The sequence below is a fragment of the Delphinus delphis genome, chromosome 19 (assembly GCF_949987515.2).
Source record: "Delphinus delphis chromosome 19, mDelDel1.2, whole genome shotgun sequence".
Lineage (NCBI taxonomy): Eukaryota > Metazoa > Chordata > Mammalia > Artiodactyla > Delphinidae > Delphinus > Delphinus delphis.
This window is the reverse complement of record NC_082701.1, coordinates 19,745,142-19,767,960: the sequence shown is the minus strand read 5'-3', so window position 1 is coordinate 19,767,960 and position 22,819 is coordinate 19,745,142. Positions and strand designations below refer to the sequence as shown.

At 43.3% G+C, this 22,819-nt stretch overlaps 1 protein-coding gene across 6 annotated transcripts in view; it reads right to left on the bottom strand.

The window, feature by feature from the left end:
• STAT3 (signal transducer and activator of transcription 3) overlaps positions 1-22,819 on the bottom strand; it is a 66,298-nt gene that overhangs the window by 6,000 nt on the left and 37,479 nt on the right. For 3 of the 6 annotated variants that reach the window (XM_059997657.1, XM_059997653.1, XM_059997656.1), the window contains 19 exons: positions 22,320-22,464; positions 21,644-21,742; positions 13,755-13,850; positions 13,518-13,599; positions 13,240-13,334; positions 12,915-13,066; positions 10,418-10,576; positions 10,166-10,258; positions 9,225-9,284; positions 5,807-5,836; positions 5,611-5,704; positions 5,458-5,505; positions 3,422-3,505; positions 2,582-2,680; positions 2,326-2,461; positions 1,560-1,612; positions 1,223-1,317; positions 961-1,100; positions 280-492 (listed from right to left, as the gene is read on the bottom strand). In XM_059997657.1, the coding sequence (XP_059853640.1) occupies positions 280-492; positions 961-1,100; positions 1,223-1,317; positions 1,560-1,612; positions 2,326-2,461; positions 2,582-2,680; positions 3,422-3,505; positions 5,458-5,505; positions 5,611-5,704; positions 5,807-5,836; positions 9,225-9,284; positions 10,166-10,258; positions 10,418-10,576; positions 12,915-13,066; positions 13,240-13,334; positions 13,518-13,599; positions 13,755-13,850; positions 21,644-21,742; positions 22,320-22,464 (1,973 nt within the window). Of the gene's footprint in view, positions 1-279; positions 493-960; positions 1,101-1,222; positions 1,318-1,559; positions 1,613-2,325; positions 2,462-2,581; positions 2,681-3,421; positions 3,506-5,457; positions 5,506-5,610; positions 5,705-5,806; positions 5,837-9,224; positions 9,285-10,165; positions 10,259-10,417; positions 10,577-12,914; positions 13,067-13,239; positions 13,335-13,517; positions 13,600-13,754; positions 13,851-21,643; positions 21,743-22,319; positions 22,465-22,819 lie in introns of those variants that run through there. The other 3 variants (XM_059997652.1, XM_059997654.1, XM_059997658.1) reach the window with 2 other exon arrangements.

Below are 22,819 nucleotides of genomic sequence, written 5' to 3'. Positions count from 1 at the left end.
TCTAGAGAATTCTGCCCTCGCTTTCTCTCCATGGTGCTTCAGGTATGGCTGGGTGTGTGCATGCTGCTTCCCCCTTGAGACTGGTGCTTCTTGGAGGGCAGAGCCTGGTGACTGATTCCTCTCCTCTCTGTAACCCCATCAGCCACCCCCAAAGGCACTCACTACAAAGTTCTTTCCCAGAAAGAGGTTCTTCAGGCATTTACCTTATCTGTCCTCCCAGGATCCTACAATTTCCCACTCTTCCCCAGAACTAAACGGCTGTCGTGGAAAATCAACAACTACCTGGGTCAGCTTCGGGATGCTCCTGGCTCTCTGGCCGACAGTACTTTCCGAACGCCTCCTCCTTTGGAATGTCAGGGTAGAGATAGACCAGCGGAGACACGAGGATATTGGTGGCATCCATGATCTTATAGCCCATGATGATCTCAGCAAATGACATGTTGTTCAGCTGCTGCTTGGTGTATGGTTCCACCGACTGGATCTGGGTCTTACCTGTCAGGGGAAATGGGAAGGGAAGACTCAGGTGATCTCAGAGAAAACTACCTGACTTATTTTCCCTCAAGGGGGAAAGGCTTATGCCAACCCAGCGCTCAATACCCTGAATATCCTGCCCAGTCACCTGGCGCTGGGGAAATGTTCAGCTGGCTTCGGGAGAGGCTATCCAGCTGGGCCACAGGTAATACACTTGGATAACTATTTGCATAAGATATAGTAACAGAGTAGGAAAGAAAGGAGATGAAGAATGAAGTTTAAATAGGCAAATATTAGTCCCTGGAGCCAGCAAAACAAAACTGGCAAACCAGTCCTCCAGCTGGTAGAACTTAGAGAAAAGAAGTCACCCTGATGTGCCTTACAAGCCTGGGGCGGGGGGTGCGAGGCCATCTCTGCCCACGAGGGGGCAGCCTGTGTCTGAAACCAGCAGAGGCCACCACAGGTGGGGTGGGGAAGAGCCAAGCATACCGCTGATGTCCTTCTCCACCCAAGTGAAGGTGACTCCTCCTTCTTTGCTGCTTTCACTGAATCTCAGCAGGAAGGTGCCTGGGGGCTTGGTGCTCAAGATGGCCCGCTCCCTCTCCTTACTGATAAAGCCCATTATGTACCTGGAGGCAAAGAGGAGAAACAGCAAGATTTGGGCTGAGGGCTGCCCTGCTATTGGCCTGCTGGGAGAGCAGGGGACTTGTCACACCTGCGCACCCTGCCAGACACAAGAGTTCCAACCTACCCTTCATTCCAAAGGGCCAGGATGTACTTTTTCACAAGGTCAATGATATTGTCCAGCCAGACCCAGAAGGAGAAGCCCTTGCCGGCCATGTTTTCCTGGAGAAAAGAATAATGGGAAAGCCAAGTCCACCACCGTCCCAGGCTTTTCCTTCCTAGGCGTGAGGTGCCACCAGAATCCTCAGGCCCATCTAGCCTCAGGCAGACGCTACTGGCCGCTGGACCGAGAGCCTAGGGCCTTCGGGCCCAGCGTCCTCCACGACCTCCCAGCAGGTAAGCACCCCTCCCCCTCCCCTCCCCCTCCCGTGAGGCGGCCACACGGAGTTCACACGGTTGCTTACTTTGCAAAATTTAGCCCACGTGATCTGACACCCTGAATAGTTCACACCAGGTCCTGAAGGAAAAAAAATAATAACGTAGTATAATTTTCAGTTTTGAATCAAGATCTTATTTCTTCAAACAGAACACGTGCACAACTGCCCCACGGCAGGCCCTGAAACCGTTGGTTTTCATGTATTTGAATGTTGCCACTGTTGTGTGCATATGGTGCACCCGTCCGCCCCACACCCGACCCCATCATTTGACACCCCCCCCACCCCAGTTGTTGTTTAGCCCAGCTGCCCTTACTAGCCTCGTGTGGTGGTCCGGGGACCAGCAGCACACACTAAGAAGCTGACAGCTTGAGCTACAGGGTCACATTTGGTGGCAGCACAGGACAAAGCATAGGTAGCACGCAAGACATTCTACTAAGGCTTTTTTTCCAGGGAGAAAATTAAAAACAAGCCTACGGTTTCTTGAAGAAACAGACAGGGATACCAAGCCTCTAGCTCTAACACGCACTTAAAGTATCTTCCGATGGTTGGATAAAGTAGTACCCTGGAAGGGTGAGGGAGACAGCCACCAAGAGAAAAGAAATCTGCCTCCCGCCTCATAAAAACACCCCCCAGGATGCACACCTCCTCTGTAGCCTGACTCCCTGACGTGCGGAAGCACATGTGTTCTGGCCCCGGCACAGCACCTTGCTCAGTAAACTCTTCTGAATGAACAGCCCCATGGGCCAGATTCCTTTTCCGAGGAGGGTGAGGGGAGAAGAGGTAAAGCGCTGACCTAAGAGTTTCTCCGCCAGCGTTGTCAACTGCTCGATGCTCAGCCCGCGCTTGGTGGTGGAGGAGAACTGCCAGCTCAGCACCTCGGCCACTTGATCCCACGTCCCAATTGGGGGCTTGGTGAAAAAGTTCACGTTCTATTGGAAATGACACGTTTACCCCTTTAGCTGAGAGGGCGGTGCCTGATGAGCTGCGCTAGGTACTGTGACAGCCCCGAGGCACCGAGAAGTCTCAGGAAAAATGGGGGCCCGACTCACCTTGGGGTTGTTGGTCAGCATGTTATACCACAGGATGGATGCCCAGGCGTTGGGCATCTGACAGATGTTGGAGATCACCACAACTGGCAAGGAGTGGGTCTGTGGAGGGAGCGGGGAATGAGCTGGGGAGGCAGAAGGCCCTCGTGGCTTCCAAAACCTCTTCACGCATATCCCGCAGGGTTTGGAATAAAGGACAGGCCGTGGTGGAGCACACCCGCTTCCAGCCCTCAGGGAGGAGCGGGGCTGAGTCAGCTCAACACCCAGAGCGGAAAGAATGCCGAACTCGGCGGCTGTCTGAACATCACCAGGAACTTGTAAAGCTAACTTGCTCACGGTGGACTCACAGTCCACGGATTCCCCATTTAAAACACCTGCAAGGCATCCTCCACGAATCGAAGCTGTACCTGCCCATGAAACAGAGAGGTCCCAGGGATCAAAGACTAGGGTTCCTGCTTTTTCCGGTGTATCTTTAATTTAAAGATCAAGAAAGTTGGGGAAAGAGCATGTAAATGCCATGATTGTCTGTATACTAAAGACACTGGTTGTTGAAAGACTGTTTTGCCCAAACTTTATAAAGTCAGCTATGATCAATGTCTAAATATGAGTTTTTATATCAAGTTTGCTGAAAGCTGAGTAGACATGTATCTTCTAAGCACTCAGGCAAGACTTTACTCTCAGGTGGGATACGAAGGATTTTGGGGAGGAAGAGAAGCAAAAGTAAACACAGTGCTTAGCAAAGAGTCACCATTCCACCTTCTGGAGTAAAAACCTCAACTAGAAGAAGTCTTGTCCTGAATTACCACTGCGTGCGGCCCTACCCAGTTCTGTCACAGAACTCACCTCTAGGTCAATCTTGAGGCCTTGGTGATACACCTCAGTCTCAAAGGTGATCAGGTGCAGCTCTTCAGTCACAATCAGGGAGGCCTACAAGAAGAAGAAGGACGCTATTCCTCAGAGAGGATGGTATTCAGTCCTGACGCCACCACTACACCATCCAGAAGGGCAATCCCCCAGGTGGCCACAGACACAACTGGAGCACGTGGTCTCTTCAACACTATCACCCTCCAGTGCTATGGTCCCCAACCTGACCTCCTACTAGCTTTATTGTGATACTAAGGAGATCCAATAGGTTATGTATAAAATGGGTAAGGCACAAAGACTGACAAAACAGTGAACACCTGTGTACCCACCACCCAGTTTAAGGGAAAGACCATCACTACTGAGGTTCTCTGGGCACCCTTCCCAACCCCATCCATCCCTGTGCCTCCTCCCTCAGAATTAATGGCTCTTTTGTCTTTTGAGTTCATCATTTCCTAGCTCTTCTTTATGGTTTTACCACATTTATACCTCTAAACAATGTATGTGTGGTTTAGTTTGTTTAGTTCCATCTTATACATATGGAATCACACCCTGTGTATTCTTTTGTGACTTGCTTTTCACATCCATGTAGCTGCGTGCACCTGCAATTTCTCCATTTTCACGGCTGTATAGTATTCCATCACCTGACCATACTGCAGATCACTTATCCACTCTAGTGCTGATGGCATTTGGTTTGTATTTAGGGCTTACAATCAGGCCGCTCTGACATTTTGCACATATCTCCTGCTACCTATGTGCAAAGATTCCTCTATTGTTAAATCCTGGGAGTGGCACTGTTGGTTTACAGGGTATGTTCATTTTTATAATGCCCAATTGTTTTCCAAAGTGACTGTAACAATTTATACTCCCACCAGCAATATAGCGACATTATTTTGAATGAGAATTGCCAATGAATTATTAGAAATTCCAATTCATATTTAAAATGCTTTTTCTAATTACAAAAGTAATACACGTTCAGTTTAAATGCAAATATTACAGAGATAGTACAGAGTAGCCTTGGATAAGAACAGCAGCACTGTTTGGTAGATATTCCTCTAGAATTCTGTAATGCAGACATGAATAGACAAAATACAGTGTAAGTTTTTTTAAACAAATATACTAATATACTACTCAAATTATTTTACATCTTTTTTTCCTAAATAAATATGCCACATACATTTTCCTGTATCATTGCATACCTCACTTTTTAACTGCTGTCAAGTATTATAAATTCAATTTTTTTTGTTTTTTTTTTTTTCAAAAAGCCTGCTACGTTCTAGAGAAGAGGGTAAGAATAGCTCAGGGGACAAATATCAGAAAAAGAATAGGGTGTCACAGTTTTATTTAAAAAATATTTAAAACTAGTTTTTGGTCACATTTACCTTTTTTTTTTTTTAAGTTTATTCTTTTTTTTTCTTTTTTGGCCATGCCACGTGACTTATGGGATCTTAGTTCCCCAACCAGGGATCAAACCCAGGCCCATGGCAGTGAAAGCCCTGATTCTTAACCACTGGACCGCCAGGGAAGTCCCTTAAGTTTATTCCTAACACTAAGAGTCCAATAATCTGAATAAATGGGAGGCAGAGAAGAAATAAGGGGATTCGTATTGCTTTGTTCTTTTTCTTTTGGTAAAGTGTTTAATTCGGATTTGTTGAAACCTTCCATCCCACCTCAGTGACCAAAACAGGTCACCAAAAGCTGGGCCAAGCCATGTCAGCGCACAGAAGATGGAAGGGGAATTTGGAAAGCCCCAGGCAAGGTGGAAGGCTTCTTTTCCACTACACGGGTGTGGGCAAGGGACTTTCCACTCCTTAATGATGAGCTAACTCCCCGGACAATCAAGGAAGTGCTCCGAGCCAGAGTACTCCAAGGCATGAGTGACTTCTGATGTGTCATGTTGGCCTGTGGTGACTGCAGCTGGTCAGGTGTCTCTACTTCTGGGCAGTAAGAAGGCTCTTTTTCTCTCCTGCTCAAAGAAAACCCTCCTGTAGTTGGCTTTCATCCCCAACAAAACTTACGTCGCAGTTGGCTCGGCCCCCGTTACCACATCTCTGCTCTCTCAGGGTCTGTAAGAAAAGCAAAGAGCATCCCCTGTCACCTGAGGCTCTCCCCTAACCACTCCCCCTGCCAGAGGCCCTGGGAGAAGGTGAGTCCAGGCTTCTCCCGTGTACCAAGTGTTTGAACTCTGCGGAGAGGCTGCCGTTGTTAGACTCTTCCATGTTCATCACTTTCGTGTTTGTGCCCAGGATGTTAAATTTCCGGGATCTGAATCACAGGAGAAAAAAACCAACCACATAGGTGAGCGAGTGGTCAGAGGACAAAGTTAGATTAAACGGGAACACAAGGAAGCCTCCAGGCTGAACTTACCCTCTGAGAGCTGCAACATCCCCGGAGTCTCTGTTAAGAACACAAACCAGTGGTAACAAAAAAGGCCCTGAGTTTCTTCAAAAGACTACTTTGAACACCTATAATTTATTCTGATGGAAAAACTGCTGTTCTCCTGGGGATTTCTGTAAATGACTCAATTACATTTTCTATGTGAAATTAACAACCCTATACATGCTGAAGTAGTAGACACAGCTGGTTGCCTACCCAAACTCCACTCCCCTCTTCCTAACAGAACCTTGACTCTGTCAAGTATCTTTCCCATCCCCACCTCCAGGGGACCCTGATCATTAAGCTCACCAGAATAGAGCATGCCCACAGTGCAGCAGTCCAGGGGTGAGGACAGGACCTTTACTGTCTCAATCAGATTGGGAAGGATTCTCTCTCAGGCTGTACTTACATTCCATAGCTTCAGCTGAACATGAGCAAGGAGGCATGTGGCCTTAACTACCACAAGCAACCATGCAGCAACCCAGAAGGCAAACCTAGAATGCCAGTGACACTTATGGTGGCAGAGAAGAGAGACGGAAGATTCTGAGTCCTTGATGACATCAACTGAGTCACTGATCTCATCGTCAGAAACCTGTTCTAACTTTGCATTTCTAGTTAAACTGGGTTGTAAATTTCCTTATTATTTAAGCCACACTGGGTTTTCTGCAGAGGTTTACTGTTACCTGTAACTCAGAGCATCCCATTGATGTAGCTGGAAATATTCTTCCCAGTGTGTTCCCTGTGTTTTTGAATATTTCATTTTTTATATAGTCACCATTTCTCAGTGTTTTCTTTTCTTTTTAAAATTATTTTAGTTCTGTTTAAAAAGTCCTTCTCCATTGCTATATACTGACTTATACTTTTAGAAAAACAGCTACTATTTATTAAACAGCACATTCTGTGGGAGTTTACAGATTAAAATGGATCAACTTTTAAACCATTCAAAAGATACCTTTCCATATACCACATGTTATTTTATTTATTTTTATTTATTTATTTTGGCCATGCAGCTGTGGGACCTTACTTCCCTGACCAGAGATTGAACCCAGGCCCTCGGCAGTGAAAGCTCAGAGTCTTAACCACTGGACTGCCAGGGAATTCCCCATATATCACATTTGAGAACTTAAAGTTCTCGTTATCAGAAAATTTTCCCTCATGTCTAGCCTATATTTACTTTTTTTTCCACATTCTTTTTTTTTTGTATACCTTTGATATAATTGACAAATAATAAACTGCATATATAAAATGCACAATTTGATGAGGTTTGATATATGTATACTATACACACCTGGGACATCAGCCCAATCAAGATAATGAACATATCCAGCATCCCCAAGTTTCCCCACGCCCTTATGTGACCCATTCCCCAATCCCACACTCCACCCACCCCCGTCCCCAGGCAACCAATGATCTGCTCTCAGTCATGATAGATTCATTCGCACTTCTAGAATTTTATATAAATGACAACATGAAGTATGTACTGTGTTTTTCTTGGTCTGGCTTCTCTCATTCAGTGTATTAATTTGGAGATTTATCCTTGTGTTGTGGGTATCAATAGTTCATTCCTTTTTGTTGGTGAATAATATTCTGTTGCATGGATATACCACCAACTGTTTATTCACCTGTTGATGGACACTCGTCTATTAATGAAGATTCCTGTACAACCCTTTGTGTGGACACATGCTTTCATTTCTCTTGGGTAAATACCTAGGAGTGGAATGGTTAGGTCATAGGGCAGGTGCATGTTTAACTTTTTAGGAAAGTGCCACGTTGTTTTCCGAAAGTGGTTGCCATTTTTACCACCATTATATTATACATTTGCTGTGCTTTTAAGATATATCTAGAATTTATTGATGGATAGTGAAAAGTTTAACTTCTTACTCAAATCCCCCCAATACCAAGTTTCCCTAAGACGACTTACTGAATAATCCACGCTTCCCTCACTAATTTAAGATATCAATTAAAACGTATATTAATTCCTTATATAAACCTGAAGTCTATTTTTGGACTTTAGATTTTGCTTCAATGATCAGTTTATTCCTGCCCTGGTAACACACTCATTTAGCAACTGAAACTTTGTGATACATTTTAATATTGGGCAAGGCAGCTTCCCATACCACCCCCCATAATTTTTATTTGTTAAAAAAATTCTTTTGGAAAGTGAATAGCAAAAGAACCACCATTCTGGTGGTTGTCAGGCGCTGGAGGGAGAGGGTAATGGGGATTTGTTCTTCAATGGATATAGAGTTTCAGTTTTATAAGATGAAAAAGTTCTGGAGATCTGTTGCCCAACAATGTCCATATACTCAACACTGCTGAACTGCACCCTTACAAATGGTTGATATCAACTATACATCCATAAAAAAAGAAAAAGAAAAAAAAGAAAACAGAAAAAATATGAGGTAAATTTGAACAGTAACTGGCTATTTGATGATATTAAAGAAGTATTTGGGGCAAGATTTTACATTGCTAAGATGGTAAATTTTATGTTTATCACAATTAAAAATAAACAAATCCTTTTTAAAAACTATCTCTGCTTATTTTTTTCATCTAAGATATAACTTGAAAAGCAAGTCAAGCGTTTTTAAAAATCCTATTCACGTTTTGGTTGGTTCTATATTAACTGGGAAGAATCAACATCTTTATAATAAAATTAAAAGTCTTCAATCCGGAAGTATGACTTATCGCCTCATTTTTAAAAAGTCACTTCCTCACTAAACTTTCACAGTGATCTTCAAGTAGGTCTTAAATATTTCTGTTAAGTTTATCACCATATATTTTTTATTTTTGTTGCTTATTGTGAGATCATTTTTCTATTATAATTTCTAACTGGTTGATGCTAATTTATGGTTAAAGTAATCAATTTTTGCTTATTTATTGATTTATTAAACTTACCACCTTCCTCAAGTCCCTAATTTCATTAGTAACTATTTTCCAATTCATTTTCATGAAATTTCCAGATAAACAATTATATCACCTACATTTTCTCTTTTTTAATCTTTTCAGAGGGTAAGTGCATTTTAATTTTTTAAAGGTACTGTCAAATTCTGAAAAGGATTCCATTATGTGGTAAAGTGTGAAACAGCAACAAAAATCAATTTTCCCATATATTCTCAGTTTTATATAATATGCATACATTACATTTATAAGTAAAAAAAAGAATAAAGAAAAAGAGGAACTCGAGGTCACAACAGCAATCGCAACTCAAATCTGTACCGCCAGCTTCGTGGTTTTGTTCAGGCACATAAATGACAATGCACAGCAAGGCTTTTGAAAACTTTTTAAAGAAACGAAGATCTCTGAACGGAGATAAAGCCTCTAAGTTCACATGCTGTCTGTAAAAGTTCCCATTTCTCTGTCCCTCATTTGAAAAAAAAGAAAAAAAAGAGCTAAGATAAGGAGTACTTACTTGTCAATGCACACTTTAATTTTAAGCTGATAATTTAGCTCAGGAAATTTGACCAGCAATCTATCTCAAAAAAAAAAACAAAGAAAGAAAGAAAAAAAAAGTTTCAGAGCAAAGAAAAAACATCCAATTAAAAAAAAAAAGTCACTAGGCTCCCCCAGCAACTTCTAGTTGAAGTAATATAAAATTCGTTAACTCTTCAATTCTAAAGAGGTAAGTCATAATCCCAAATTCCTCTTCCCACGAGTGCTGGGTTTGACCTTAAGTCAAGCATCAGGCCAAAAGGGACTGAAAGAAAGCCTAAGAACTAAGAACTTAGATAAAGTTGTGAGAGACTCACCAAAGGATAATGAAAGCCATTTCATGAAAAATATTACAGGAATACATGCTCTGCAGGTGGTATTCTTTCTATTAAACCTGAAACCTAACACCATACTACCTTTCTGAGGAGGGAAATTTCACTACAGAAGGGCAAACCCCAGCTTACCTGTTCTGACTTGAATGTGAAAGTAACGCTCCACCTGCAGGCCCCTCACCCATCTGCCCTGTGGCCTCTTAGCTTCTATTATCACTAAGCTTTACTCTTTCCCTTAAAATCCTCAGGGGAAAGTAGGCTCAAAGAACAAAAGATAACTGGCATTATTCTGCCCCTTTTGCAGGAGAGATGGAGATTCTATATGGCTTAAGACTTTAGGCCTGGAATCTTAGGAATACAATGGGCCTGAGTCATAGGAATATGCCCAGGTAACCTCAAAAAGATTACCATTCTTTAGCTTTTGACAGGAGAATCAAAGAGCAAGCTGATATCATGCCAACAAGTTCCATACCCATCACAGTACTGCCTGCGACGCGGATACAGAACAACCCTGGCCACCAGCTCTGTTCTGGCCCTGAGAGTGACCCTTGATACAGTATCTGCCAGAAGTGGAGGTTCCGTGGCCCACCTGACTTTAGTTGTAAACTGGACACCGGTCTTGATGACTAATGGCCGGTCGGGATGCATAGGCATGCAGGGCTGCCGCTCTACCACGAAGGCACTGGAAGGGAAAGAGAAGGGCAGTGGTTCACACACAACTCAGTGGGCCAGTCCCTGTCCTGTTCCTCGGAAGTCAGCCAATCTCTTGTTCAATGACATTTTGGGGAGGGGGGGTGGAGGGCGGGGGTGATGGGGGAAAAGGACAGGGACTCTAAGTTACCTTTTCATTAAGTTTCTAAACAGCTCTACGATTCTCTCCTCCAGCATTGGCCGGTGCTGTACAATGGGATCCCCTTTGTAGCTAACTTTCTGCTGCAACTCCTCCAGTTTCTTAATTTGTTGGCGGGTCTGAAGTTGAGATTCTGCCAATGAGGTTATCCTGCCAATAAAATAAGGAAGACACCAGTTACCTAAGTGGGTGTACACAGGTGAGTTGGAGAAGGGGAAGGGAATACAACAGGTATAAACACCTCTACGCAGTCCCCTGACATAAGAAAGGGGCATTTTTTTTCATCGTGGGAAGATATGCATAGCGTAAAATTGACCATTTCTAAATGTACAGTTCAGCAGCATTAGATTAGAAAAGGGAAACTTATTTTTGCCTTTTTTGGGGTTTTTTTTGTACATGCTGTGTGGCTTGCAGGATCTTAGTTCCCTGACCAGGGACTGAACCTGATCCCCGGCACTGAAAGTGCTGAGTTCTAACCACTGGACCGCCAGGAAATTCCCTATTTTGCCTTTTTAATTTTTTCTTTTTTTTTTTTTGTGGTACGCAGGCCTCTCACTGTTGTGGCTTCTCCCGTTGCGGAGCACAGGCTCCAGACACGCAGGCTCAGTGGCCATGGCTCACGGGCCCAGCCGCTCCGCGGCACATGGGATCTTCCCAGACCGGGGCACGAACCCGTGTCCCCTGCATTGGCAGGCAGACTCTCAACCACTGCGCCACCATGGAAGCCCCCTATTTTGCCTTTTTAAAACAGTGCCTTCCTAAAATTTTACATTTCAAAGAGGAAGGCAGGCATAGAGGAAGAAGTGTCAAAACTTATGCCACTAGGAGGCATTAATCGGGTTACCACTGGAAAGTGACAAACATTAGAACCCAGATATGGAGAACATGAAATAAGGAATTTGGTGCTCACTCTCCTCAGCCTAACTTGTCTTTGTACCCAAATGTGAGGACTGGGGAAGCGCAGGACATCAGACAGCCCAAGAAGATGGGTTTGAGCCAGCTCTGTCCCTCACTATCTGTGCGAACTTGGCCAGGTCCCTTCACTCTCGTGGGCCTTGGTGTCCCCTTGCCTGAGAGATGGGGGGTTGAACTGCATGATCCCCAGGAGCCCTTTCAACCTCACCTACCGTGGATCAAAGGATATGATATTATGTTTCAAAATATTGATAACATGCATATAGATAAAGTAGACAGGGAGACAAAGGCTGATTAAGTCTGTCCCCAGGAATGGAGAATATTAGTGCCTCTCTTTGATGGCCCCCGACTAGTTTAGTAAAGACCCCAAAGAGAGAAGGTGGAAGGCAAGGGGCGGGGGAGGACGGCACCAGGACTTCTGAGCTCACTGACTCCCTTCTGGCATCTACATTCTCCATTCCCAGAACTTAAGCTTTTTGGTTCCCTGATCAGGAAGCATTTAAAACTGCTCTCAGTAAATCAGCAAAGCTCAGGGTTAGTGAGGATATGAACAAACAGGCATCTCATGTAGAGCTGTCCTAAATTTCCAGTTTCATGCTCTGTGTATCTGGGTTCCCTTTCATGTCAAGTTTCTCCCAGTTTAAGCTGGTGCAGCGTATTCATCTCTGGGCCTTGCACATCAAGGGTGCTCCATCAAGATTTTCCGAATGAATGAAAGTAAAAGAGCGGATTATAGAGGAGCATATAAAGAACGATCCTACTAAAGTGAAATGTACAGATTTCTATCTTTATATATACAACAGATATCTAGAGTGACAGTCACCAAAATTTTAACTCTAAGTACCTCTGCATGATTTGATCTTTAAAGTCTTTTCTTCTCTTTATTAATATCCTGTATTTGAACTTTTTCCCCTTATAGAAAGCATGTCATTTGAGAGTATTAAAGTAACTAAAATTTAAAATTTAGTCCACGTGTTAAATACAGTTAAACCTAAAGCTTTATTTCAATTAGTCAAATATATTTAAAATATAGCAATATAGGGACTTCCCTGGTGGCTCAGTGGCTAAGAATCCGCCTACCAATGCAGGGTACATGGGTTCGGGTCCTGGTCCGCGAAGATCCCACATGCTGTGGAGCAACTAAGCCCGAGCACCACAACTACTGAGCCTGTGCTCTAAAGCCTGTGAGCCACAACTACTGGAGCCCGCGCATCAGAGCCTGGGCTCCGCACCAAGAGAAGCCACCTCAATGAGAAGCCCAAGCACCGCAACGAAGAGCAGCCCGCGCTCGCTGCAACCAGAGAAAGCCCGCGTGCAGCAACGAAGACCCAATGCAGCCAAAAAGAACCCAAATAAATAATTTATTAAAAAAATAAAATATAGCAATATAAGTACATTTTCATTAAAAAAAAATTGTCCAAGTAAAGTAAAAGCTTTAACCCTTAGACTAAGTTTGAGTATGTTAAAGTCCCCACCCCTGAAATGTAGTAGCGACTCTTTAGGCCTGCAGTTCTGACCATAATTTAGCACAACTTTCTAAAAAGAAAGGAAAAACTTCTCTTTCCTGTTTTACCAGTTTTCTAGCCGATCTAGGCAGATGTTGGGAGGGCCTCCAATGCAAGCAATCTGCTGCCGCCTCTTCCAGTCCGCCAGCTCTTCATCCGTGAGAGTTTTCTGTACGTACTCCATAGCTGACAAAAGCCCTGCCAACTCACTCACGATGCTCTGGTTGGAAACCAAAAACAAAGTCAGAAAACATTTCCTCAGACCGTCTCTCACCACAGTCTTTAGTAAATTCCAGAGAAGGAACTCATTAGAAAACAAGCAAGTTCTTCCCTGAGATGCCCAAGTCCTGCACGTGAGTGAGACAGGGAGGTGGAGGTGTCCACTGCTCTTACTCGCCGCATCTGGTCCAGCGCAGTAAGCATCTGTTCGAGCTGCTGCATCTTCTGCCTGGTCACTGACTGGTTGTTTCCATTCAGGTCTTGCATATCTGAGAAGGAAGGAGAAACTCCTTGAGCTGACGGAATACTCCTATCCTCAGTAACTAGGCTCCCTTAAGCGCCAGCAGCCCCTGAGCACCCACTCCCCTGAGTCTGAACAAGCAAGTCCCGAGACTCAAGTAGCACAAACTCACTTTCTACGGGAGATTTTAACATCTCTAATAGTCACTTGCCTCCTTGACTCTTGAGGGTTTTGTAGTTGAAATCAAAGTCATCCTGGAGATTCTCTACCACTTTCATTTTCTGTTCTAGATCCTGTTTAAAACAAACCAAAACAGAAGTAAAAAGGATTTCCCTGGGGAGAGGGAAAAGGAAGTTTCTGAATAGGATTAAAAACCTCACAGAAGATACAGGCAGGACCCACACGCAACTTCCCCAAGGAAAGTCTTCCTGCCCTAGACCTGCTTCACCTGGACACGCTTCCGGACATCCTGCAGGTGTTGCTCCAGCATCTGCTGCTTCTCCGTCACCACGGCGGCTGTGGGATGGTTGGCCTGGCCCCCTTGCTGCCAAAAAAGGGAGCCGAGGTACATGTGAACACTGGAGATACGGGGAGAAAAACAGCTCTGTCTAGTCCCCATTCACCCCCACTACCCTTCCTGCTTGGCCTGAGCTGCTGCTGCCATTGTGAGGGGAAAGGTGGTTATACGGCAGCCGGTGCTCTCCAGGTGCTGTCGGTTTGGTGCCAAGAAAGCTCTCACACTTTTACCTGTATCCTTGGCTTTTTACCTCTAGGTCATACTATAATCCCACTCTACGTATTGCACTAGGAGACTACATGTTGAGCTAAGACACAGCCCCTACCTTCAGAAAACTCATTCTAGGTACGTATATATATTAAAAAATTCACAACAATTTATGACAGCAGATGCTAGATGCCTATTTTAATGCATCGGGCGGGACCTACCGTATAGCACGGGGAACTCTACTCAGTATTCTCTAATAACCTATATGGGAAAGATTCTGCAAAAGAATGGATATATGTATGTGTATAACTGAATCACTTTGCTGTACACCTGAAACTAACACAACATTGTAAATCAACTATATCCCAATATAAAATAAAAATTAAATTTAAAAATAATAATAAATAAATGCATTGGGCAGGGGGACTTCCCTGGTGGTCCAGTGGTTAAGAATCCATGCTTCCACTGCAGGGGGCAGGGGTTCGATCCCTGGTCGAGGAACTAAAATTCCGCACGCCAGGAGGTGTGGCCAAAAAAAAAAAAAAAGCATGGGGGTGTCCAATACATTTCTGTGGGATAATAAAAAAACCGTTCTGTCCCAGGGTGAAATTCCCTATCAAGAGATACTATCTCAGGGGAGAAGGGAAGGCTGGTGCCTTGAAAAGGTCGAATTGCACATGAAACTTACAAATAAGTTTTGTCAAAGTAATAGGACGTCTTCGGACAAAAAAGACCATGTAAAAGCTGCAAGTGACCAAGACAGTGTGCTACTGGCATAGGATGGAGATATCAGCCAATGGAACTGAATTGAGAGTCCAAGAAAGACATTATATACCCAGTTTCCCAAACTAGAAATTCTGGGTTGTCTTTGATTTCACACTGAGCCACCAAACCTTCCTGGTTCTATATTCCATCGTCTCTCCAACTGATCTCTAGCCCCACGGGCTCAGTTCAAGCCCCGACTGCTGACCCCTTTGCGTCTGATCTCGCTCACTTCCAATCTGCTCTCTACACTGCTGCCAGAAGTCTCCAAAATAGATCTAAACATGCCCGCTTTAGAGGGAACCATACTCTCCTTTTCCAGTGGACCCTGTCCAAGCCCACAGGATACAGACTTCCCTTAGAAGTTCTGGGAAGGCGACTTCCACCCTTACTCTCTTCACAGGGGGAGCGACTCATCGGATTAGTGAGGTTGGGAGAAAGACTCTAGCACATGGAGATCTTCAAAGGGCCCAGCACTTAAGCTGGTGCCTCTCTCCTCCCACTCTTGCCTTCCTGGGGCACTCCTGGGGCAGAAGCAAGGGCTCGGCTTCTAGAAGCAGTTCTAGAGGCCTATGTCTCTGTTCAGTGGGCATTAGTGAGTGGCCTTTGAAGTTCCATAAGGATGACTGGGGCAGTGCTGCCCCTGCAAACTCTGTCACCCCAAGACCTGACCCAGGGGACAGGTATCTAAACAACAAGGACCTACTGTATAGCACAGGGAACACTGCTCAATGTTATGTAACAACCTAAACGGGAAAAGAATTTGAAAAAGAATAGATACATGTACATGTATAACTGAATCACTTTGCTGTACACCTGAAACATTATAAATCAACTATACTACAATCTAAGTAGATAGATAGATAAATAAAGCCCCCATGGTTACCCATCCAAGTCATGTATTTGGTCTTGTTTACCAACAATACAGCTGATATTTTAATCTGTATTCAACTCCCATGTCTATTTCTAAATTGGTACTGCACTTACAGGGAGAAAATAGACGTGATCAGTCATTACCCACAGAAACCTGCTTCTGATACGTTAGTAAAATCTATTGGTTCCCCACTGCTTCCAGGTATAAACGTCTCAGCCCAGCACAGACAGATGTTTCACACAATCCAACAACTGAAACCTTCCCTCCCCGTGCTTGAGTCACTGCAAACTACCCACCCTTCCCCACACATAACGTGTTTCCACACTGACTCCGGGCCCCCTGTCCACTCAGCCTAGCACAGCTGAACTCACTCACCTTCAAACCCGGTGCAAATGTTTGCTCCCCTGTGAAACCTTATTCAACTTCCCGAAGCAAAAGTACTCACATCCTCCTCTACGTCTTTCTCCCTTGAAGTGTTTGTGCACCTATCACCCAATTAGACTGAGAGCCCTGGGAGACAAGGGATCACACTCACCTGTCTTCCTGTCTCCTCGGGCTTTACCCACGAAAGGCAGGTGGGAATATGCGAGAATGATGTAAACAGACAAAACAACAGTGAGGCCTGGGTTGAGGTAGCTCTGTATTACGGGCTGCAAACTTTTTGTCTAAGGGCCAGGTGGAAAGTATTTTTTGGCTTTGTCGCCCATACAGTCTGTATGACTGTATAACTACCCAGCCCTGCCACTGCGGCATGAAAGCAGCCAGAGACAGTGCATACGTGAATGTGTGCGACTGTGTTCCAAAAACACTTCATTTACAAAAACACGCAGCAGGCGGGATTTGGGCCCTGGGTGTTGATTGCCAGCCCCTGATCAATACGATTGGGACCATTCTTGGGACACGTACTGCTTTTCTAACTCTCATGGCAAAGTTGGTGCCTCTATCCAAATGGGCTTAAATTGATTATTTTTATCTTATGGAACAGGATGCAAACATAAAGGTTCTCCACAACAGCAAACTCTAGTGATACACAGACAAGTGCCATTTGGCTAACCTCCCTGATGCCCGAGTCTTGAACAGTGAGTATTATCAGTTACCCCCTCATCCACATCCGAGCCTATCAGCTTTCTGCTTAAAATTCTTTAGTTGGTCCCCATTTCCTACAGATGTGGTGAGGATGAGGATGAGGAGGATGAGGATGAGGATGAGGATGAGGATGATGATGATGATGACAGCAGCAACAGAAAACAGTTAACATTTATTTCGTATTTATGTGTCAGGTACTGTTCTATGCATCTTACACACAGGAATTAATTTAATTCTATGAAGTCGGTGCCATTATCATTCCCAGTGGAGGAACACAGAGAGTCAACAGTTTGCCTGAGGTTACACAGCAAGAGGCAGATCTATGGCATTCAAACCCAGGAGGTCTGGGCCCAAGGCCCTTGTGGCAAACCGCTCTTCCAAGGCCAAATTGCCAGGCATGAGTAACTAAGAAGATTGTCATGATGTGGCCCTTGACCACCTTATCTTCCTTTACCGAGTCAGATGCTGAACTTTCTACACTTCTCCCAAGAATACATGCAGTCCTGTTTCTGTCTGAACACGATCTTCTTTCTCCCTACACTGTGGTCTCCTTACCATCTGCCTGATGCCCGTACAATAAGCATTGAGTCTCGGCTCAAACAGTACCTCTCCTTTCTGTATGATGCCGTTCCTGACTCAATTAGACTTAGATGTGCTTTCTTCTTTGTTCCTGCTACATTTTTGTCTTTAAAAAGAAAAAACTGGGGACTTCCCTGGTGGTGCAGGGGTTGGGAATCTGCCTGCCAATGCAGGGGACGCGGGTTCGAGCCCTGGTCCGGGAAGATGCCACATGCCGCGGAGCAACTAAGCCCGTGCCAATGAAGACCCAACGCAGTCAAAAATAAATTTAAATAAATATAAATAAATAAAAGAAAAAATTGTACACCCATGTTCATAGCAGCATTCTTCACAATAGCCAAAAGGTGGAAGCCGCCCAAGTGTCCATCAACAGATGAATGAATAAACAAAATGTGACAGAGCCACACAATGAATAGTATTCAGCCTTTGAAAGGAAGGGAATTCTGACACCTGCTACAACATGGATAAACCTTAAGGACTTTATGCTAAGTGAAATAGGCCAGTCACAAAAAGACACACACTGTATGATTCCATTTATATGAGGTACATAGAGTAGTCAAATTCATAGAGACAGGAAGTTAGAATGGTGGTGCCAGGGTCCAGGGGGAATGGGGAGCTACAGTCTAATAGATATAGAATTTTAGTTTTGCAAGATGAAAAAAGTTCTGGAGATTGGTTCACAACAATGTGATGAACTTAACACTACTGAATGGTACACTTAAAAATGGTTAAGATGCAGGAATTCCCTGGCGCACCAGTGGTTAGGATTCCACGCCTCCACTGCAGGGGGCATGGGTTGGCTCCCTGGTCGAGGAACTAAGATCCCAACCATAAGCTGCACAGCACAGCTAAAAGAAAAAAAGAAGGGATGGTAAATTTCATGTTATGTGTATTCTACCACATTTTTATTAAAAGAAGGGGGAAAAAAAAGAAAAAAAATTCCCTGATTATACGATATTAAAGAAAACACCTCAGGGAAATTAAATAAGTCTCCTGTAACCAACAACATTAATGCTTCGGTATATATCCTTCTAGACATTTTATCATACATTTCAATAATATATGCATATCATACACATTTGTCTTTCCTGTTATGAAAATCTTTGCTTCCATTACATTGTCATGTAATGGAGGGTTATTGTTGCTATTGTATAAGAGAACTACTGATTCTTAAAACATTTATCTTGAACACAATCGCTTTTCTGAACCCTTGTTAGTTCCAATAATTGTGTTTTGTTTTTTTAAAAGTTTGTCTTTTGCTTTCCAGCATTAACACTCCCTTTTTCTGTCTTATTACAATGGCTGGATCTGTCAGAAAAATATCAATGGCAGGAGGCACCCTCAATCTTGTAACTGTTTTTAATGAGATTAGTGCTTCACCACGGTACATCATGTTCCCTTTGGTTTCTGACAAATATTCTTTTTTTTGTTAAGAAAGTTCCTTTTTTTTTTTTTTTTGCGGTATGCGGGCCTCTCACTGTTGTGGCCTCTTCCGTTGCAGAGCACAGGCTCTGGATGTGCAGGCCCAGCGGCCATGGCTCACGGGCCCAGCCGCTCCGTGGCATGTGGGATCCTCCCAGACCGGGGCACGAACCCGTGTCCCCTGCATCGGCAGGCGGACTCTCAACCACTGCGCCACCAGGGAAGCCCAAAAGTTCCTTATTTTTAAAATCTAGAATGGACACTAAATTTTGTCATCTAACAAAAATACAATTTTTCTTCTTAACTTACTCATTTAATGAATTACATTAATAGAATCCCTAATGTTAAGCCACCCTTGCATTCCTAGAATATAAACCATGCTTTGTATACTAAGCAGGATGCAAAAATCCTAACCTTTTCTTTACTTACACTGTCTTTTTAGGTCTTGATATTAGCATTAATTCTAGCCTCATAAAATAAGCTGGAAACATCTCGTTTTTTCCCCTACACTTTGGAAGAGTTTAAATGATAACTGGAACAATTTGTACCACAAAAGTTTGTTAAAACTTTTAAACCATCTGGCCTATTGGCTTTTTTGGTGGGATGGGGAGTGTAATTTTTTTCAAGTCTTTTTCAATATATTTTTATGGTTATTGATCTAATTAAGTTTTTTCATCTCTTTTAGTATATTTTAATAATTTGTATTTTATTGCATTATAAAGTTGTTTGACTTTCTGTTTCTCCCAGACCACAACCTCCTCTAAAGCAGGGGGCCATAACAACCAGCACACAGCAGGATACACATACACATATACACATAATAGATTAGACGATCTAGATAGATAGAGATGACTATCATATATCAATATGTGTTCCCCCAATGGGCCTGTTAGCATCACATAATCCCTATTCCCTAAACTAATTGTATCTCTAGCTCTAGTGAGATTATTCTCAAACTTAACCACAAAGAGAAATGCATATGAACCTGAATGATTCAATTCCAAACCATCCCCCCAGGTGGCTCCCAAGAATAATACATTGTCATATCCTTCTGGTGCAAATGTGAACTGTTCCAGCCTTTGGGGAAAGCAATCCAGAACTATCTATAAAAAAATTTATGTATATTTTATACACACACACGCACACACCCCTTGACCTAACAAGTCCATGCCTGGAAATCCATAGTAGAGAAATCAAAGCATGAATATATAAAGACATATAGGGAGGCATTGCACTAGTGTTTACAGTGGAGGAAAAAAAAAACCCAGAAAGAAGTGACTGTCTATCGAAGGGGTAATAACGGAATAAATTATAGCAGATCTATACCACAGAATATTACGCAGCAAATAAAGTGAGTTAGCTTTATACTACTTGACTTAGAAGCATTTACATGACATAATTAAATGAAAAAAGCAAGATGCAGAAAAGTAAACCAATTTAAATATAATGTGTGTGTGTGTATTTTCTATAGTTTATGGGAGCCTGGAGAAAGGTATGAAAGGATATATATCAGACTATTAATGTTGGATTCCTGGGAAGAGACAATGAAGAGAGGAGTGAGTAATCGTTAGAGAAATGCAAAACAAAACTACAATGAGGTATCACCTCACACCAGTCAGAATGGCCATCACCAAAAAAATTTGCAAACAATAAATGCTGGAGAGGGTGTGGAGAAAAGGGAACCCTCTTGCACTGTTGGTGGGAATGTAAATTGATACAGCCACTATGGAGAACAGTATGGAGGTTCCTTAAAAAACTAAAAATAGAACTACCATACGACCCAGCAATCCCACTACTGGGCATATACCCTGAGAAAACCATAATTCAAAAAGAGTCACGTACCACAGTGTTCATTGCAGTGCTATTTACAATAGCCAGGACATGGAAGCAACCCGTGTCCATCGACAGATGAATGGATAAAGAAGATGTGGCACATATATACAATGGAATATTACTCAGCCATAAAAAGAAACGAAATTGAGTTATTTGTAGTGAGGTGGATGGACCTAGAGTCTGTCATACAGAGTGAAGTAAGTCAGAAAGAGAAAAACAAATACCGTATGCTAACACATATATATGGAATCTAAAAAAAAAAGAAAAAAGGCTCTGAAGAACCTAGGGTCAGGACAGGAATAAAGACGCAGACATAGAGAATGGACTTGAGGACACGGGGAGGGGGAAGGGTAAGCTGGGAAGAAGTGAGAGAGTGGCGTGGACATATATACACTACCAAATATAAAAGAGACAGCTAGTGGGAAGCAGCCACATGGCACAGGGAGATCAGCTTGGTGCTTTGTGACCACCTAGAGGGGTGGGATAGGGAGGGTGGGAGGGAGACGCAAGAGAGAGGGGATATGGGGATATATGTATACGTATAGCTGATTCACTTCGTTATGCAGCAGAAACTAACACAACATTGTAAAGCAATTATACTCCAATAAAGATGTTAAAAAAAAAAAAGAGGAATGAGGGACATTTCAGGTCTTTGTTTTTTAACTTTCTTTCTTGTAATTTTCTGTAATGTTTTAAAGTTTTTCTTAAAAAGTAGAATGCATTTTATATGCAAGAAAAAAATGTTATTTTCTTTGTATAAAACAAAACCCAGGGACTTCCCTGGTGGTCCAGTGGTTAAAACTCTGTGCTTCCAACGCAAGGGGCGCAGGTTCAATCCCTGGTCAGGGAACTAAGATCCCACATGCCACATGCGGCATGGCCAAAATAACCAAAAAAACCCCAAACAACAACAAAAACCAAAGAACCCCAAAACCCCGAACACCCACTTCTCCCCATAGGTCAGCGCACATCCTAAAGACCCTGGAAGAGCAAGCACATCTTTGTACACACAAAGGAAGCACATTTCAACAGCACTTTGTTTCTTCCCAGGCCTCACCTGGGCTGCAGTGGCTGCAGTTTGGAGGAGGCGGGACTCTTCCCACAGGCACCGGGCCACAATTCGGGCAATCTCCATTGGCTTCTCAAGGTATCTGCTCTGTACGTAGGAGAGAAAGAGAATGAAAAGCGGCAGTAGACTAAGGAGATGTGGACTGAACTTTGCTAACTTCCTCATAAATTAGGGAAAGTGTGACATTTACTACATGAAACAACACAGCAAGGGCCTCAGAGCCTGGCTGCAAATAGTGGGAGACGAAGGGAAGAAGAGAGGAAGAAAGGCAGTAATGAGGAGCTGTACTTCACTGAGAGAAGGCTTGGTCGTCTGTCTTTGGACAGTGTGTTATCCCAGTCTTACAGGGAGGCAACTGACTTTGTCAAGGAGTATCCATTTATGGTCAAACCTTTAACACTGAAAAGTAAGAGTCATCTTCCTAGTCATCCGCCCTCATCACAGTCATGTTATTAACATACTAACATAACACGATTAACATAGCAATCACATTATTATTTCAGTGAACCAAAAAAGTGAATTTCGCAACGATACTCAAAGGGCTAGTTACTTCTCCTTGGATTTAAAGTACAAGATATGTTCTCATTATTTAGCAAAATGAGAAAAGAAACTTTCAGGAAAGAAAGATAAAACCCTCCTCTGCGGGTTCAGTTTCTCATCACACCTGAAGGAACTGCTTGATTCTTCGCAGGTTGTGCTGATAGAGAACATTGGACTCTTGCAGGAAGCGGCTATACTGCTGGTCAATTTCACCCAAGAGATTATGAAACACCAAAGTTGCATGTGATTCTTTGCTGGCCGCATATGCCCTAGGAAAAGGAAGAGGATAAAGAATGACGATTCTGAAACCTACACACGCACACATACACATGCATGCACGCAGAAATCACCACCGAGGAGGAAAAACCCCAAGGCAAACCTGATGCTACAACCCACTCATCACTTCAGATGCATCTTGCTCAGCAACCATAAGTGTCATCCATTTAAAAATTATCAACCATTATTCCAGATACTATTAGCCACGGTCATAGTTCTATATTTATCAAATACTTGAGTGAACAGGTATGTTGTTTTGCTTTAAATTCTCCGTCAACTCTGTGGTCAGACTTTTAGTAGCAAATAAGCCATCCCAAGCTAGGGTGGCCTACTTCTGACATCTCTGTA